The sequence below is a fragment of the Heteronotia binoei genome, chromosome 5 (genome assembly GCF_032191835.1).
Source record: "Heteronotia binoei isolate CCM8104 ecotype False Entrance Well chromosome 5, APGP_CSIRO_Hbin_v1, whole genome shotgun sequence".
NCBI classification, from domain to species: Eukaryota; Metazoa; Chordata; class Lepidosauria; order Squamata; family Gekkonidae; genus Heteronotia; species Heteronotia binoei.
The window spans coordinates 2,607,566-2,626,393 of NC_083227.1; the positions used below are offsets into that span (position 1 = coordinate 2,607,566).

General features: G+C 48.2%; 2 protein-coding genes across 2 annotated transcripts in view; one reads left to right on the top strand and one right to left on the bottom strand.

Moving 5' to 3' along the window:
- LOC132571389 (zinc finger protein 850-like) overlaps positions 1 to 18,828 on the top strand; it is a gene marked incomplete at its 3' end in the record, with an annotated part of 552,489 nt that overhangs the window by 81,208 nt on the left and 452,453 nt on the right. The gene's annotated exons all lie outside the window — the stretch shown is intronic.
- Positions 1 to 18,828, bottom strand: part of LOC132570870 (zinc finger protein 709-like) — a 34,864-nt gene that overhangs the window by 4,778 nt on the left and 11,258 nt on the right. Inside the window, exons 2-6 of the mRNA XM_060237509.1 lie at positions 16,832 to 16,946; positions 15,541 to 15,554; positions 15,144 to 15,254; positions 9,573 to 11,480; positions 779 to 1,006 (exon numbers count right to left, since the gene is read on the bottom strand). Of these exons, the coding sequence (XP_060093492.1) occupies positions 779 to 1,006; positions 9,573 to 11,480; positions 15,144 to 15,254; positions 15,541 to 15,554; positions 16,832 to 16,946 (2,376 nt within the window). The remainder of the gene's footprint in view (positions 1 to 778; positions 1,007 to 9,572; positions 11,481 to 15,143; positions 15,255 to 15,540; positions 15,555 to 16,831; positions 16,947 to 18,828) is intronic.

Here is an 18,828-nt window from a genome sequence, read left to right on the forward strand (position 1 = left end):
GGCTAACAACAGCAAATTAAACCACATAAAACATGAAAAACAGATTATACAATAAAACGAACCAGTACAATTTACAGTCAGATAACCGAGATGTGCATTTTTAATTCCTCTGAATGTTCTCACTTCAGTTATGACGATTCAGTGGGATTCTCGGTGCTGTGGAGTAACAGCTGCCTCCCTTCAGCCTCTAAAGGCGAGTTTAAATAACTTGGTTTTGCAGGCCCTGCGGAACTGTGCCAGGTCCAGCAGGAACCTGATGTTTTCAAGTAGGGCATTCCACAGGGTGGGGGCTGCCACCGAAAACGCTCTGGGTCTAGTGATGGAGAGTCGAGCTTCTCTTAAGGAGACTTTGAGACCCCGAACATATGGGGAGAGGTGGTCCCGAAGCTGGCCATAGAGGGCTTCAAAGGTGAGGACCAACACCTTGAAGCGAATCTGGAACGCCACAGAAAACCGATGCAATCTTTCCAGCACGGGTTGAATGTGCACCCATACAGGGATGCGTATAAGGTGAAAGGTCACAGCTTGAAAGGACGGCATGAAGCTCCCTCACCTGTTCTGCCTGCCTCTTCTCCTCTGCCTGGCTCAGGAGGAAACCTTCGGCCAGGGCCACCGCCTGGGAACTGGTCTCCGGCCCACATCCTCTGACCCAGCCCTGCATTTCCTGGGGCAGGAGAGTCAGGAACTGCTCCAGGATCACCAGGTCCACGATCTGCTTCTTGGTGTGCCTCTCCGGCTCCAGCCACTGGCTGCAAAGTCCATGGAGCTGGCTGCAAACCTCTCGGGGCCCATCAGACTCATGGTAGCTGAATTGCCGGAAATGCTGGCGATATTCCTCTGAGTTCGCCGTGACCTGATAACAGACCTCTGGCTCAGGGCTGTCCCAGAATCCAACACCACTCCCAGCTAGGGTAGGTTTGCGGCCTTTGCTTTCTCTCTTTCCCGTTCCAGGTTCTTCTGGGTCCTGCTCTTCCATCTCCTTTCCCTTCTCTTGGGTTACTTCCAGCTGTGGGAAAAAATGCTTTTATTCACTTGGCTATGAAGAGGGAGAGCGGAATATATCAAAAAGGCAGAAAGGAACATAAAGAAGAGGGAGCTACATCACCGACCCTGGTCAAGACACACCCAGGACTGCCCTCCTGGATCAGAAGGAAAGTCCTTCTCATGGTTTGCAAATCAGGATTCATGTCATTAACTACCGTAGACATCTCCTAGGGGGGCCCAAAGTCTCCGGGTCCTGATGGCAAACACCCAAGAGTTTCTAAAGGTTGTGAGATAGCGATGTGTTCCCAGTGCCCTTTGTCCCTCCCGGCCTTCTGGATGTGGGCAGCTGATATCTGGGCGCATGGCTCTCCGCAACAGCCTTGTACTGTGACTCAGGGGCATTAGTGGCCTTTCCATCGACACCAATGGTGTCACTAGGCTCTCTGCACCTTGGCAACTGATTTTATTTTATTTTTAAATTCCCTCGCCTCTGCTGAGGAGCCTTGAATACCCCGTAGTAGGCCAACCTGATGCCTGATGGGGGTTGCCAGCCTCAGGTGGGGCAGGTAAACAGCCCAAAGGCATCCGCGAAAAACCAGCCTCTCTAAATTAGAAAAACACTAAGAAGAAATTAATACAAATTTATGCTTACTACAAAAATTTTTTGCTATCAGAATGCTGACCGCAAAGTCTTTCAAAATGCAATTAGGGCCATTTTCTCTGATACATTTTTGAATGTATGTTTAAACTTGTGGTGTGTTATTTCTGCTGGTGAATCTTAATGCTATATCTATGCAGCTTGTAGAAGCCTTGTGTGAAACAGGGCATCATGTACAACCTTGTCGTGTGTTTGTGCCTGGCTGCAGCTTTTTACTACACCGGCTCCGTTTAAAAGGAGTATTTGGAGTGCTGGACTCTGTGCAAAGCGGCTTCATGTCACTTCCTGGACCCACTCTTTCGGAGAAAATGGCATTAATTGCATGTTGAAAGACTCTGGGGTACGGGTGTGGTCAGCATTCTGATAGCAAAAAAAATATTGTACGATGTATAGTAAGCACTCTATGAATTTGTATTAGGTTTCTTCTTAGTGTTTTTCTAATTTATAGAGTCTGGTTTTTCGCAGATGCCTTTGTGCTGTTTACCTGCTCCATTTTCCGTGTTACTCTTTTTGGTTGCCTTAGCCTCCAGGTGGGGCTGGAGATCTCCCAGGATTATAACTGATCATCATTAGAATTGATTTTGGGCTGTGTCAACAGAAGTAGTCTCCAGATCATGTGATAAATGTAAAGTTCTGCATTTAGGTAGGAAAAACCAAATGCATCATTACAGGATGGGAGAGACTTGTTTTGGCAGCAGTATGTGAGAAAAGGATCTAGGGGTCTTTGTGGACCATTCACTGAACATGAGTCAGCAGTGTGCTGCAGTAGCTAAAAAGGCAAATGCAATTTTGGGCTGTATCAACAGAAGAATAGTGTCCAAATCATGTGAAGTGATGAGTTTGCTCTGCTCTGGTTAGACCTCACCTAGGGGATTGTTTTCAGTTTGGGGCAGCAGAGTTTAAGAAGGAGGTAGAGAAGCTGGAAGGGGTCCAGAGGAGGGGTCTGGAGACCAAGTCCTATGAAGAAAGATTGATGGAGCTGGGCATGTTCAGCCTGGAGAGGAGGCTGCTGAGAGGCGATATGATCTGGCAACAATCCTGATTCTGTGAATTCGGGAGATCATGAGAAGGAGGGCAGGAAGGCCTGCATCAGTGCCTTGTTCTTGTGGCCCCTTCTTACACACCCAGGGAAATGCTGAGGGGCACTTTGGGGTAAGTCAGAAATTTTTCTCTAGGCCAAAGTGGCAAGGGATCCTGGAGAGTTTGGGGTTTTTTGCCATCTTCTGCTCATGCAGCAGGGGTCAGCAGGTGTGTGTTGTGGGGGGAGACTGTTGTGAGTTTCTTGCATTGTGCAGGGGGTTGGACTAGATGACCCTGGAGGTCCCTTCCAGCAAATGATTCTGAGTACCGAGATCAATTCAGCCCACAAAACTTGCCTGTTTAGAGGGTCGGCTCTATGGCAGGGGTGGCTGATGATAGCTCTCCAGATGTTTATTGTCTACAACTCCCATCAGCCCCAGCCATTGGCCATGCTGGCTGGGACTGATGGGAGTTGCAGGCAAAAAACATCTGGAGAGGTACCGTTGGCCACCCCTGCTCTGTGGCATTAGACTCCACTGAGCTCCTCCCCTCCCCCCAATTGTCTGGGAATTCCCCATTGCAGACTTGACTACCTGAGAGCAGCAGCTGTTTTGTGCAGAATTGAAATGACCAGTTGCATACGCTGAATTTCCTTGCACTTTAAAGACACTGGTTATTCCTGATCTCCCCCCCCCACCCCCGCCCGCCCCATAGAAATCCCATGCACAAGGTGGAGCACAAGCGATGCGAACAGCCGCTTCCCTCTTTTCTTGCAAGATCTAATCCCTGATTCTCCCCTCCCCTCCCCAAATCCTGCAGGACTTACTTGCAAGGAGACCTACCCTGGCTACAAGGAAGCTTTTCCCTGCTTCTTTTTGCGGATCTGAAGCGCTTCCTTTCTTGTGCAATTCACAAATTTCTCTCCCCCACAAGCGCATTTTTTCCCGCCCCCCCCCTTGCTCGGCCTCTCTTGCAAAAGCGGCTCTGTGCCTTTAACCCTTGCAGCGCTGGAGCAAAGCAGCAGACAAGCGCACCTTGCAGATCTCCCTCGCAGGGCTGGACACAGAGGAAGACTCCGGGCTCCTGCTCCCAGACCCAGCCGGGTTGGTCGGGCTGCAGCCAGCGATGCCCTCTGCGGCTCAGTGGGACGACTCGGGAGTAGGAGGAAGCGTCAGATCCATCACTCCCCCCCCCCCCCCAGTGGCGGACTGGGTCTCAAATCTTGGTTGCCAGGAGACAAAGGGGGCCCAATCACAAGTTTAAGGCTATCGTTTAATTTTTATAAGAAATAAATAAAATTTTCCAAAATACAGAAGTGGAAAAAAGGTACAATTAAAACTTGCGAAATCAATGTATATATATATTCAGTAATTCCAGTGTGCATCTCCTGTACATGTTCTTGGCAGCCTACTGTCGATATGAAATGTGAATCCAGATTGCATTTTCTCCAGGGGAGCTGATCTCTGCCAGCTGGAGATCAGTTGAAAAAGCGGGAGATCCCCGACAAGAGTGCATGCACTTAACCACTACAGCAAACTTGGCAATATTCATTTTTACTGAAAAGACACACATATACAGTATTTTCTTTATTTACAAGTCTTTGACAAATGGCACCTCGTACTCTGAATTATTGCATCAGACTCTGGAGTCAAGATCTGTGCTGCAGCAATCCTGAGTATTGTGTTCAGGCGTGGATATAGTTTTGATTCACTGACCTTCACCACAGAAAAGAGCTTTTCACCGATGTACCCTGTCCCAAAAAGGCAGAATATTAGAAGCAAGAGACTCAAGTTAGAGGTAATTTGGACCCCAGAACTGGAAAAATGGGTCATCCTCTTATTCTACAGAGCAATGGCCCTTCCTTAGCGGAGGTTTCCCCCTTTTCTGATTGATAAAAGAAACACTTCACTGTGGACTAGCAGGTGCTTGGAGGAGGGAAGGGTGATGTCCCTTTAAGAAAGGCTTTCTAGAATATTCCTTACTTCTTCAGTTGCCCGTTTCTAAACTAGCGCAGCTATTTTCCCAGACTGAAGTAGACAGACACCCACGCCCTCCCAGTCTGCTCAATGAATCCTAGAATCCCAGAGTTGGAAGGGGCCAAAGAGGCCATCTAGCCCATCCCACTCCCCACTCAATGCAGGATCTGCCTAGAGAGGGGGGGGGGCAAACTGTGGCTCCAAAGCCTTTCCTCCCCCCACATCCCCCCCTGCTTTGAATGCAGAGGTTTTTGGTTCCCCCCCCCTTCTATTAATTGTGCAGGCCAAGCGCACACTGGGTGCTCCAACCCGGAGGGTGACTGGGAGTTCTTTCATGGGGGGGGGAGGGAGGAGAGGGCCCAACAACAGTGTGCATTGGGTGGGGGTAGCTTTTAAATTGGGAGACCTGGCCTCTGCTTCCCCACTGCCGTGCATTGCTACACCACACCTTCTTTCTTTCCATTCAACTCAAAGACAAACTTTGTCACACACACAAGCGCCAACGACCTCCTTTCACCTCTTCTCACACAATCTCTCCCAGGTTCAGCTCAAAACACCCCTGCCGCTTCACTCACCAGGCCTGTTCCAAGCCACACCAGAGGCCGCTGAGCAGACCCTCAGCCCAGACTGCCCTTTGGCCCACTCCCCCTCCCTTCTCAAGAGTCACCAGCGTTAGTAGGAGCCCCCCCCCCCATTTTCCCCTGGGGCAAAACTGCCCCACAGCCTGCTCACTGCCTGCACTTGTGTGCCCGCTTGCTAATTCATGCCAAAGCTTGCTGGTAGGATGATGCGCCCTTCTAGACAGCAAAGCTGCCTTCTTCTTCTGCTTTAACGCCGTTTCTATTTCTGCATCTCATGGGACGGGTCACAAGAGGACATCAGAGAGAGACACATCATTTCCAAAACTCTCGCATGGTAACTTAGAGTTCCACCTTTTGTGCAGGATGTCACCTCATGTCCTGGGTTGTCACTTCCAGCTCAAAAAGTCAGCTGGTGGCACTTCCTGAGCTCCACCCCTTCCCATGATGTCACATGGTGCACCAAAACCCCGCCCCATCCTGTGATGTCACTCAGACCACTCCCACAGACCTGCCTCTTCTGCATCTGACATTTAGTCTCTGCGGCTCATTCCCAAAATTCATCATAGACCTCATTGCTTTTGCTAAACTAAACACAGTGCTGCTTTGTATCCCATTGAACTCAATTTTGTGAAAGATTGAACCATAGAGTTGTAAGGGACCTCCAGGGTCATCTAGTCCAACCCCCTGCACAAGGCAGGAAACTCACAAATACCGTCCCCTACATTCACACTGGACAGCCTCTCCCCATATGAACCCCCACAGCATCCTCTTTAGCAGAAGCAATGAGATACGGGATGATTTTTCAGTGGAAAGGTGTTGAATTTACTGGCAATTGGAATCTAAAGATCCATTCAGTGGAGCAACACAGCTCTTTTGGAGCCGGTACAGCAGAGAGATTGTGAACATGGAGAAGACAACGAATTAACCCTTCATAAAGAACTTTGGTTTGAAATGGACTATATATAGTATATTTTATCCATTGAGGAGAGAGAGAGGGAGGGAGGGAGAGACAGAAAGGGAGGGAGGGAGGGAGAGCTCATACAATACTCAGAGGCTTTTGTCTCCCACTATGTGGTGCAATATTGGATCGTGATATGAATAGTGAAATTGTATTTTGTGTGGAAAATTGAATATTCAGTCCAGATGGATGGTGGGTATATTTGTACATCACAGACATAGAATTTACATATATTATGTCTAAGGAATTTATTAAAATTACAGTAATTTCATATTATAGACTTGGTGTTCTATGGCATCTTTGGGGGTGCAGGGAATGACAGTCCCTGGAAGTTGCAGAAATATTCCGGGAATGGAATTCCACTCTTGCCGTCCTTGAAGCCAGCCAGGCATCCTTAGGACCAGGGACTCTGAGCAGATGTTGAGCAGCAGAACTCAGAGCCCGGGGGTTCATATGGGGAGAGGCGGTCCTGAAAATTTGCAGGCCCCTGGCCGTAAAGGGTTGATGCTTTCAGCCAGCTTGTCTGTACTGAATGGACATGAGATTGGGTGCCTGAGTGAGTACCCTGACCTGGAAACCAACAAACAAAAGGGGAAATTACACTGGCAAGCCACTGCCTGGGGGGGGGGGGGAGCAATGCCCAGCTATTTCATGATTTCCTAGGCTCAGAGCATTGTATATTTTTAGTTTCTGCTCTGATCCTTGTTTTTTCTTGATGTATTATTTTCAAAGTTGTTTTGCCAAATCTCACTACTCCACCTTTCCATTTTAGGCAGACATCTTTTAATGGTGGAGGGGGGAAGGTTTGGGAGACCCGACATGGGCTGACGGAGCGCAGCTCCTCACACTGGGCCCTGCCCCCACTATCCCCCACACCCTTATTACCTGAATTGCCCTAAAAATAGGAGTTGGGGGAATTTAGCGTGGTGGGCAATCAGGCCACAGCGAGATCTTGAGAACCTATATATACAGAAAGTGTCTGCTTTGGAAATCACCCAATAACGAGGAGATTTGGACTAATAATAAGAGGGGTTTTACTATAAAATACAAGCAAACATACAACGGTATAAAATCATACAATATACATACAGGTCTAAGAAAATAGGGTTGAAATAGACAGGGGTAAACACGAGGGTAGACAAACGGGGTATACAACCTGGTTCAGATGTCCTTACAAGAAGATATGGATGGGCACGGCCATGTGCCACCTCTGGGTACCTGATTGGATGCCCAGCTCAAGCCAATGAGCAGACCTGACTCTGGTCACCTGAATGGATCTCCAGGTAACAATGGGACAGGGGGAGGCTCCAAAGCGGCAGTTTGGGCAAGGCATGGGTGAAGGCATGGGTGGAGGGGATTAAACAAGCTATACAAACTCATCTAAAAGGGACAATAGAGGACCAAATTGGTACCTAAGGTGACATCAGAAGTTCTCCACCAGCCTCCACCCCAGGAAGATTATCACCCTCCCTGCATCACTGTGGGTGAATCAGTTCTGAAGACAGTCCAGCAGTCCAGCAGGGCCAGCAACAGAGAGCTTGGAATGCATGCGCAGACCCATGTCTGAATTCATTGTACTGCGGCTCCAGTTAAAGCAGCAATGAGAGAAGACTGAGGAAGATTTAAGAACTGCGAAACTGAAGAATCCAGGAAATACAGGTCTTTTTGTTCTCTCTCTGAGAAGTTGCACAGAACGATGCCCCCGACTCCACCCAAGCTTCGGGCCTCAGAAAGTGGCTGAAGGCGGGGCCCTGGATTCTGCATTATGAAAGGACTGACTGGGGGAGCTAGGAGAGAGAGGATACGTTCTGTCTGTTTGTTGCATGGATTTACTATTTAGCTTTGCACTAAACGTTTACACACGTGTTGGAGGGAGGGAGGGAGGTGGGAGGAAGGCAGAGAAACCATGAAACCCACATTTGACGAGGGCTCTTTGCTGCTTTTCACCTTCCATCCGGGCACAGCCATGTCTGCTCACCCCTCCTGGGGTTGGCGAGCCCCCGCTGAGTCCAAGGACCACGGATGAGAGGAAGTGGCTGTGGCTGAAGGGGCACAAGAGTTTACAGAGGCCACACTGGCCCCTGGGCTTCTGTTTGGCCGGACTGGAAACAGGTGTGTGAGGATATTTTGGCTCTGGACAACAGCTGCTGCCACATGTCCCTGCTCCGCCCCCTCTGGCCAGGACTCAGCACTACAGCCAGAAGTCATTGATTGAAAAAGAGGAACCAGAGCTTATTAGCACAACTCATTTGCATATCCTAGGGGTGGGCAATGGTAGCTGTCCAGATGTTTTTTGCCTACAACTCCCATCAGCCCCAGCCAGCATGCCATACACCCCTGACATCAACGGAAGGTGTACTAAATTATATCAGCTCAGCATCTACCTTAAAATGCTTCTTGATTTATAATTGTCATAATAAAACCTGACTCCCATCATACTTTTTGCATTACTTTCTCCTATGTGGCCACAGTGGCATGATGAAGATTTCCATCCATCTGCTTTATGTGTTTGGGTGATTTTCCCATTTTTTTGTGGGGAAAAATATTAGAAAGTTTGTCAAATTTTCAGCAAAATTCTCACAGGGGGTTTGAACAGTGGAGCCCAGAAGCAACTTTGGGGGGGGGGGGGATATAAGAAAGAAAGAGCACAATAAAATTTAGAGGTTCCCCAGCTCTGCTCCTGTGAGCTCCTGCCCAAAATGAGGCCTGACTACAATTATCAGCCCCAGCCCTCCCCTCCGCCACCCCGTGCCAACCTATGGGGCCAGAAAATGGAGTCTGCGTGCTGAAGCAGGCTTGTAGCTGCGCTGCCTTCAGTAGCCAAGCCAGCCGCCCGGAGGACAGGGTCTCGGCCAAGGCAGTGGCCTACTTCATAGAATCATAGAGTCGGAAGGGACCTCCAGGGTCATCTAGTACTTGGCCTACTCCTTTGTGCCAGCCCTGGGTGTTGAAGAATGCAGCTGTGACTCAAGATCCTTCCACACTGAGCATTCAAAAGGTTTCACCTGTATGTGGATTCTTAGATACTTTTGTAGACTGGGACTCATGTTGGATCTCTTTTATACTATGTGCATTCCAAATGGATCTCCCCTGTGCGGATTCTTTGATGCTGTTGAAGATTCTAACTCTGAATGAATTTCTTTCCACGCTATTGAGCATTCAAATGCTTTTGAAGACTGTCTTTCAAACTGAATATCTTCCCATACCCTGAACATTCAAAATGTATATCCCCTATATGTGTTCTTAGATGCTGTTAAAGAAGGTCACTACAACTGAATCTCTGAGTATTCAAATGGTTTCTCTCTTGTCTGCATTCTTCAGTGCAGTTGAAGGCTGCAACTCACATAGAATATCTTTCCACACTCCAAGCTTTAAAAAGTTTCTCCCTTAGTGTGGGTTTTTTGATGCCTTTGAAGATTGCCACTGTTACTAAATCTCTTTCCACACTCTAAGCATTCAAAAGGTTTCTCCCCAGTGTGGGTTCTCTGATGCAGCTGAAGACTGGAATTCATACTGAATCTCTTTCCACACTCTGAGCATGCAAAAGGTTTCTCCCCAGTGTGGGTTCTCTGATGCAGCTGAAGACTGGAATTCATACTGAATCTCTTTCCACACTCTGAGCATTCAAAAGGTTTCTCCCCTGTGTGAGTTCTTAGATGTTTTTGAAGATTGGAATTCACACTGAATTTCTTTCCACACTCTGAGCATTCAAAAGGTTTCTCCCCTGTGTGGGTTCTCTGATGCCTCTGAAGACTGCCATTCCTACTGAATCTCTTTCCACACTCTGAGCATTCAAAAGGTTTCTCTCCTGTGTGGGTTCTTAGATGCTTTTGAAGATTGGAATTCACACTGAATCTCTTTCCACACTCTGAGCATTCAAACGGTTTCTCCCCTGTGTGGGTTCTCTGATGATACTGAAGACCATCATTTGCAATGAATCTCTTTCCACACTCTGAGCATTCAAACGGTCTCTCCCCTGTGTGGGTTCTTTGATGATACTGAAGACTGGAATTCACACTAAATCTCTTTCCACACTCTGAGCATTCAAACGGTTTCTCCCCTGTGTGGGTTCTTTGATGATACTGAAGATGGCCATACTGACTGAATGTCTTTCCGCACTCTGAGCATTCAAAAGGTTTCTCCCCTGAGTGGGTTCTTAGATGCTTTTGAAGAATGTAACACTGACTGAATCTCTTTCCACACTCTGAGCATTCAAAAGGTTTCTCCCCTGTGTGGGTTCTCTTATGCTTTTGAAGATAGCCACTGCGGCTGAATCTCTTTCCACACTCTGAGCATTCAAAAGGTTTCTCACCAGTGTGAGTTTTCTGATGCTGCTGAAGAGTGGCACTCAAACTGAATCTCTTTCCACACTCTGAGCATTCAAAAGGTTTCTCCCCTGTGTGGGTTCTCTGATGCTGCTGAAGACTGCGACACTGACTGAATCTCTTTCTGCACACTGAGCATTCAAAAGGTTTCTCCCCTGTGTGTGTTCTTAGATGATTTTGAAGACTGCCACTTACACTGAATCTCTTTCCACACTCTGAGCATTCAAAAGGTTTCTCCCCTGTGTGGGTTCTCTGATGCTGCTGAAGACTGCGACACTGACTGAATCTCTTTCTACACACAGAGCATTCAAAAGGTTTCTCCCCTGTGTGGGTTCTCTTATGCTGTTGAAGATTGCTACTCACACTGAATTTCTTTCCACACTCTAAGCATTTAAAAGGTTTCTCCCCTGTGTGGGTTTTCTTATGCTGTTGAAGACCACCATTTGCACTGAATCTCTTTCCACACTCTGAGCATTCAAATGGTTTCTCCCCTGTGTGGTTTCTTTGATGATACTGAAGATAGCCACACTGACTGAATGACTTTCCGCACACTGAGCATTCAAAAGGTTTCTCCTCTGTGTGGGTTCTTAGATGCTTTTGAAGAGTGTATTTCAGACTGAATCTCTTTCCACACTCTGAGCATTCAAAAGGTTTCTCCCCTGTGTGGGTTCTTTGATGATACTGTAGACTGCTACAGTGACCGAATCTCTTTCCACACTCTGAGCATTCAAAAGGTTTCTCCCCTGTGTGGGTTCTCTGATGCTGCTGAAGATTGCGACACTGACTGAATCTCTTTCCACATTCTGAGCATTCATATGGTTTCTCCCCTGTGTGGGTTCTTTGATGATACTGAAGACTGCTACACTGACTGAATCTCTTTCCACACTCTGAGCATTCATATGGTTTCTCCCCTGTGTGGGTTCTTATATGCTTTTGAAGACTGGAATTCGCACTGAATATCTTTCCACACTCTGAGCATTGAAAAGTCTTCTTCTCCTTGTGGGTTCTTTGGTGCTTTTGTAAACTGGAATTCATATTGAACTTCTTTCTACACTCTGAGAATTCAACGTGTTTCTGTACTGTGTGTATTCTTTGGTGTACTAAAAGCTGTGTTCTGTATCTGAAGTACTTTCCACAATAACGGCATTTATATGCCTTCCTTTGACCGGAGAACGTCATTCCATTCTCTGAACAGATGAACATTTTCATTCCTGAATAAGTCCGTTGGTGACGGCTGCAGACAGGGATTTCATGGAACCTGCTTCCTTGGCGAGGAATGGTCTTAACCCTCCTTTTCAGTGTGCTGTTTCCTTCCTGCCTCTGTGGTTCATCTCTGTTCTCGAAGTTTCTTTCAGCCTGTTCAATCTTGGCTTTTTCCAGTGAGAACCCGTGAAATTCCCCAACTGACTCCTCAACATCTCCTGCTGGAATAAAGAGGGAAGTTGAATCATAACTCATGCAAGGAGCCAAGGCACCTACCGCAAACTCCTAATTCATGACGATGCATTTTTGACTCCTGAACTGTCTGTCTGCCTTTCCTGGCAACCTCCTATTGAGCCTTTTGTACATTCTGACCATCCCTGCCCACCCCTCCCCCCGAAAAAACTCCCTAAATGTACATGAAGGGAAAAGGTGGCAGAGATATTTTCCTCTGTGCTTCCCATTTGCCTTGCCATGAAGGTCCTTTGGCCTGCAGGTTGGCCCTATTTTCCTTGTGTTCCCAATAAAGTAAGTAGACCCTCCAAAAGCCACATAAACACAAGAGGATTTAAAAGGGGACTATATATTTTAAAAAGCTATCATGAAGGTGGAATGCCAGCAGGGGGGTGGTGACTTGCCTGCCTGGTGCGAAGGTAGCGGACATTACGCGTGATGTAGATAGGCTGATAGACGGTGCTGGGGAGGAGCCAGCGGTCGTGGTGCATGTTGGCACCAATGATGTGAGGAAATGCAGTCGTGAGGTTCTGGAGGAAAAATTTAGGCTGCAAGGCAGGAGACTTAAGGCCAGGACCTCCAAGGTAGCCTTCTCAGAAGTGCAGGGCAGGAGAGACAGGCACAAATTATTAGTCTCAATGTGTGGATGAGACGATGGTGTAGGGAGGAAGGGTTTAAGTTTGTTAGGCACTCGGATGCTTTCTGGAACAAGCGGGAGCTGTACAAAAGAGATGGTCTCCACTTGTCCCCAGAAGGAATCAGGCTGCTGGCGCTTAAAATAAAAAAGACTAGTTTTAAAACTAAATCTTGTGGGAAAGCTGACAGGAGATGAAATGTTTCTGGTTCCGGAGGACTCATCTCAAAAAGATGAAGGGTTAGCTATAACTTTTCTACCAGGTAATGGATCAGAGTTGTCCACTGAGATGGTGACAAACAGTATGAAGAAGAAGATGATATTGGATTTATATCCCGCCCTCCACTCCGAAGAGTCTCAGCGTGGCTCACAATCTCTTTTACCTTCCTCTCCCACAACAGACACCCTGTGAGGTGGGTGGGGCTGAGAGGGCTCTCACAGCAGCTGCCCTTTCAAGGATAACCTCTGCCAGAGCTATGGCTGACCCAAGGCCATGCTAGCAGGTGCAAGGGAGGGACGGTGGCTCAGTGGCAGAGCATCTGCTTGGCAAGCAGAAGGTCTCAGGTTCAATCCCCGGCATCTCCAACTAAAAAGGGCCCAGGCAAATAGGTGTGAAAAACCTCAGCTGAGACCCTGGAGAGCTACTGCCAGTCTGAGAAGACAATACTGACTTGATGGACAAGGGTCTTATTCAGTATAAGGCAATTTCATATGTTCATAAGGGGAGGAGTGGGGACTCAAACCCATTTCTCCCAGATAAGAGTCCGCACACTTAACCACTATACAAAACTGGCTCTCCAAAGAGGCCTGTCTGCCAAAGTCTCAAGGCAGCAGGAAGAAGACTGTGGGCCTAACTTGCCTGGGAAATTATAGATGTTTGTATACAAATGCTAGAAGTGTTCGAAGTAAAACTGGGGAATTGGAATATTTAGTGTTGGGGGAAAACATAGACATTGTGGGAATTTCTAGAAACTTGGTGGAATGAGGAGAATGGAGTGGGACACGGTGATTCCTGGATATGTTATATCAGAAGGATAGAGAGGGAAGGGTTGGAGGTGGGGTGGCTCTGTATGTCAGAGAGGGTATACAGTCCAGTAAGACTGAGGTCATAGAATTAGATTCCCTTATAGAAGTGCTTTGGGTCGAAATAGAGGACCCAAAAGGAAATTTAACTATGGGAGTTTGTTATCACCCACCAAATCAAAATATAGAGGACGACTGTGGCTAAACATAAAAACTGTGTCATAATACGTGATTTTAACTACCCGCAGATTGATTGGATCAATATGTGTTCTGGTCGAGAGAAAGAGACTGAGTTTCTAGACACTCTCAATGACTGTGTTATGGAGCAGAGGGTCACAAAATCTACCAGGGATGGGGTGATCTGTTGAGGCTGGGTGAGTGGGCGTCAACTTGGCAGATGAGGTTCAATGTGGCCAAGTGCAAAGTAATGCACACTGGAGCCAAGAATCCCAGCTACAAATACAAGCTGATGGGGTGTGAACTGGCAGAGACTGACCAAGAGAGAGAGATCTTTGGGTCGTTGTAGATAACTCACTGAAAATGTTAAGACAGTGTGCGATTGCAATAAAAAAGGCCAACGCCATGCTGGGAATTATTAGGAAGGGAATTGAAAACAAATCAGCCAGTATCATAATGCCCCTGTATAAATCCATGGTGCGGTCTCATTTGGAATACTGTGTACAATTCTGGTCACTGCACCTCAAAAAGCATATTATAGCATTGGGAAAAGTCCAGAAAAGGGCAACAAGAATGATTAAAGATTTGGAACACTTTCCCTATGAAGAAAGATTAAAAAGCTTGGGGCTCTTTAGCTTGGAGAAACGTCGACTGCGGGGTGACATGATAGTAATTTACAAGATTATGCATGGGATGAAGAAAGTAGAGAAAGAAGTACTTTTCTCCCTTTCTCACAATGCAAGAACTCGTGGGAATTCAATGAAATTGCTGAGCAGTAGGGTTAGAACAGATAAAAGGAAGTACTTCTTCACCCAAAGGGTGATTAACATGTGGAATTCACTGCCACAGGACCTGTCGGCAGCTTGAAGCACAGCCAGCTTCAAGAGGGGTTTGGATAAAAATATGGAGCAGAGGTCCATAAGTGGCTATTAGCTACTGCATATTATTGGAACTGTATGGGGCAGTGATGCTCTGTATTCTTGCTAGCTTGTGTGGGGGGGGGCAAAGTGGAAGGACTTCTAGACCCACTTGTGAACCTCTTTTTTTTGGCTACTGTGTGACACAGAGTGTTGGACTGGATGGGCCATTGGCCTGATCCAACATGGCTTCTCTTATCTTCTTATGTTCTTTGTCTGTCTCCACCTCAGGTCACTACACCCACCCTACCTCTCCTGCTGGCCACGACATTGACCACAGTGGCCCCTGGACCAGCCCGGTGTGTCGCCTGATCTCAGAGCCCACTCAGCTCCTGGAGTCCTCCAGAGGGGGGGAGTACAGGACCAAGCCTCACAAGGACCTATCGCTTTTCCATATCTTGATTCACACATCATCACAATGGCAGCAATTCGCACCTTTGAAAGATCCTTACCCAGAGAGGCCACATTCCTGTAGTTCTCCAGCATGACTTCCCTGTAGAGACCTCTTTGGTCTGGATCCAGCAGGGCCCACTCAGCCTCGGTGAAAAACACAGCCACCTCCTCGAAGGAAAAAGGACCCTGAAAGAAAAAGCAGGTTTCCTCATCAGAGACTGTCCCAGTCAAGACCGTACTCTGGACAGGGGCATTCTGGGGTGGTGCAGGATGGAGAGCTTGCCGGGGGGGTAAAGGGAGCGGCCTTCAGAGCCCCTCTCGCTCAGACACATGAGCAGCAACTGCAGGAGCAAAAGCCCCCCTGAGGAAGAGGGGGGAACTCAGGCGGCCCCCTGCTCATCTCCCCTACCTGGACTGCAGGGGCAGCAGCTGTTTCCACTCCTCCACAAAGACTCAGCACCGTCTCTTCACTGCCTGTGAGAGAGAGAATGTTGGAATAAAGGGTGTTAGCAGAGACTTCATATTTTCTTTGCTTGTTCGAATCCTGCTTCATGCACCCCTGTGCCCAAGGCTGTGAAACCTTGCCCTGGGTATACTTTAAAAAATGTGTAACAATTTTGAGTAAACTTGAGGGAAAGGTAAGGGGAAGCCTCAGGGAGGGGTGGGGTATAATCACTGCCAACTTTTCTCTTTTGAGCTGCCTTGAATCCCTCTAATGGAAGGTATGTGATATAGCAATACTTTAGTTAACCTGAGGAATTCACTGCTTCATGGAGAGGTGGTGGCTACAAGCACTGACAGCTTCAAGAGGGGATTGGATAAACATATGAAGCAGAGCTCCATGAGTCCCCTTCAGCTACTGGGTATAAATGGAACCTTGTGTGGCATGCAAAAGTATTTCCTTTTTCTCCTGTCCTGAACCTTTGTCATGATCTGAGGCCTAGTGCGGCCTAGAGGACAGGGGGAAGCCTGCCTAGGAGTTGCTAGTGGGCATACATCTCCCAGGGATCTCCCAGGATCCCTTCTGTCTCTCTGATTGGGTGGCAGAATTTTGGAGGAAAAACTAGCCCAGTGTTCCCTGTAAGCTGAGTTAGTGTGAGCTGGCTCACAGTTTTTTAGCCTCTTGCTCACACATTTTTGTCTCAGCTCAGGAAAAATGGCCCCAGAGCAAACTAATTTATACAGACAACTTCAATGCCAGTAGCTCACGGAGTAGAATTTTTGCTCACAAGACTCCGCAGCTTAGAGGGCACTTTGCCCAGAGGGGGAGGGAAAGCATGAAAGGCCTGGCTGGAAAGGATGGTTGTTCTCTCTGCTGAGGCTGGAATGGAGGAGGCTGCAGCTGCAGGGAAATCCCTCATCCAGGGAGGAGGAGTGGATTGGTTTGACTTACAGAAGGGGACGTGTATCTTGTCCCGCTAGGGCTTTTCTTGTTTGTTTTGTACCAATATTTACTGCTTTTCCCCATTCACTGCTGCACTAAGTCTTTACCACCCACCAGTTGTTTGAGCACTACAAATAAACTGTTGTTGTTGTTAGGTTGCCTGAGTCCTCACGGCTCCTGGGTCATGGCTAAAAGGTTTTGCTAAGAAGGAAGATTCAGGGGTTGGGGGGGTACTCTGGGCCCCCCAGAAAGACCCTGACCAGAGCGGTGGCAGCCTGTAGAAGGCCCTTCCTGGTCCCCTGCTGAGTCACAGACTTCTATCCGACAACTTCACAATGGGCCCAGATCTGGCACAAGGCACCCTTACCATGTGAGAGGGCCTCTTGGGCACGCTCCTGGGCCTGCGCCTTCTGCTCTTCCTCCAAGGGAGACCCTTCCTCCTCAGAGACCTCCACTTCCATCTTCAAAGACGGTCCCCACATCTGGAACAGCAGGAAGAGACAGGGAAGAGCAGGAAGGCTAAAGACCAAGGAAGCAAAACATCCCATCCCTGCATATATCAAGAGAACTGCAAGAATCAGGGATCTGGTTTTCTATCAACCCTGGGGAAGTGCCTGGAGGGATGCGTATAAGGTGAAAGATCACAATTTGAAGGGACGGCATGAAGCTCCCTCACCTGTTCTGCCTGCCTCTTCTCCTCTGCCTGGCTCAGGAGGAAACCTTCGGCCAGGGCCACCGCCTGGGAACTGGTCTCCGGCCCACATCCTCTCACCCAGCCCTGCATTTCCTGGGGCAGGAGAGTCAGGAACTGCTCCAGGATCACCAGGTCCAGGATCTGCTTCTTGGTGTGTCTCTCCGGCTCCAGCCACTGGCTGCAAAGTCCATGGAGCTGGCTGCAAACCTCTCGGGGCCCATCAGACTCATGGTAGCTGAATTGCCGGAAACGCTGACGATATTCCTCTGAGATCGCCGTGACCTGATAACAGACCTCTGGCTCAGGGCTTTCCCAGAATCCAACACCACTCCCATCTAGGGTAGGTTTGGGGCCTTTGCTTTCTCTCTTGCCCGTTCCAGGTCCTTCTGGGTCCTGCTCTTCCATCTCCTTTCCCTTCTCTTGGGTTACTTCCAGCTATGGAAAAAATGCTTTTATTCACTTGGCTATGAAGAGGGAGAGGGGAATATATCAAAAAGGCAGAAAGGAACCTATAAAAGAGGGAGCTACATCACCGACCCTGGTCAAGACACACCCAGGACTGCCCTCCTGGATCAGAAGGAAAGTCCTTCTCGTGGTTTGCACATCAGGATTCATGTCATTAACTATCGTAGACATCTCCTAGGAAGGCCCAAAGTCTCCGGGTCCTGATGGCAAACACCCAGGAGTTTCTAAAGGATGTGAGACAATTGATCTACGAACCTGTGTAGGTGACCTATTTTAAAAAGGGATCCAGAGGGGAACCAGGAAATTACAGGCCGGTCATCCGAACGCCTGTCCTGGGCATATTAGCAGAATCTGTAATCAAAGACAGAATTAATTGTCAGACGCACGGAAGGACAAAGCCTGCTGAGGGAAAACCAGCACGGCTTCTGCACAGGGAAGTCCTGCCACAACAGAGAGTGGACAAAGAGGAATTTTGCTTCCTCCCCCAAGTAGAAATTGAAGGCATCTAATATAGCTGATGGACAGTAGGTTCAGGACACAGAGAGCGATTAAAGTGTTGAATTTGCCAGAAGAGGGTGTAGTCATGCCCACCACAGGAATAAACAGCTTTCAAAGAGACCAGATAAATTCATGGAGGGGAAATCTATCAATGGCTGACAGCTATGGTGACCCGGGGGAACCTTCACATTTAGAGGCAGTCAACCTCTGGATCTCAGAGCAAGGAGGCAGCATCAGGGGAAGGCCTCGGCCTCTCTGCCCTGTTGTTGGCCCTCCAGAGGAACTGGCTGTCCCCTGTGTGAGACAGGAGGCTGGACTAGATGGGCTCTTGGTCCGATCCAGCAGGGCTCTGCTCATGTTCTTTCTACAGGGGTCCTGTTGCTGAGGCCATGATCCTCATAGCGATGTGTTCACAGTGCCCTTTGTCCCTCCCGGCCTTCTGGATGTGGGCAGCTGATAACTGGACACATGGCTCTCCGCAACAGCCTTGTGCTGTGACTCATGGGCATTGGTGGCATTTCTGATCTAGCCTCTCTGCACATTGGCAACAGATATTATTTAATTCCCTCTCCTCTGTTCAGGGGCCTTGAATACCCAGTAGTAGCCCTGCCCCAAAACTGGCATTGTCTCGGGGTCCTACGATGGGGCTGTGGTTGATTCTCATTCAGGCAGGAGTTAGAGAGCCAGTTTGGTGTAGTGGTTAAGTG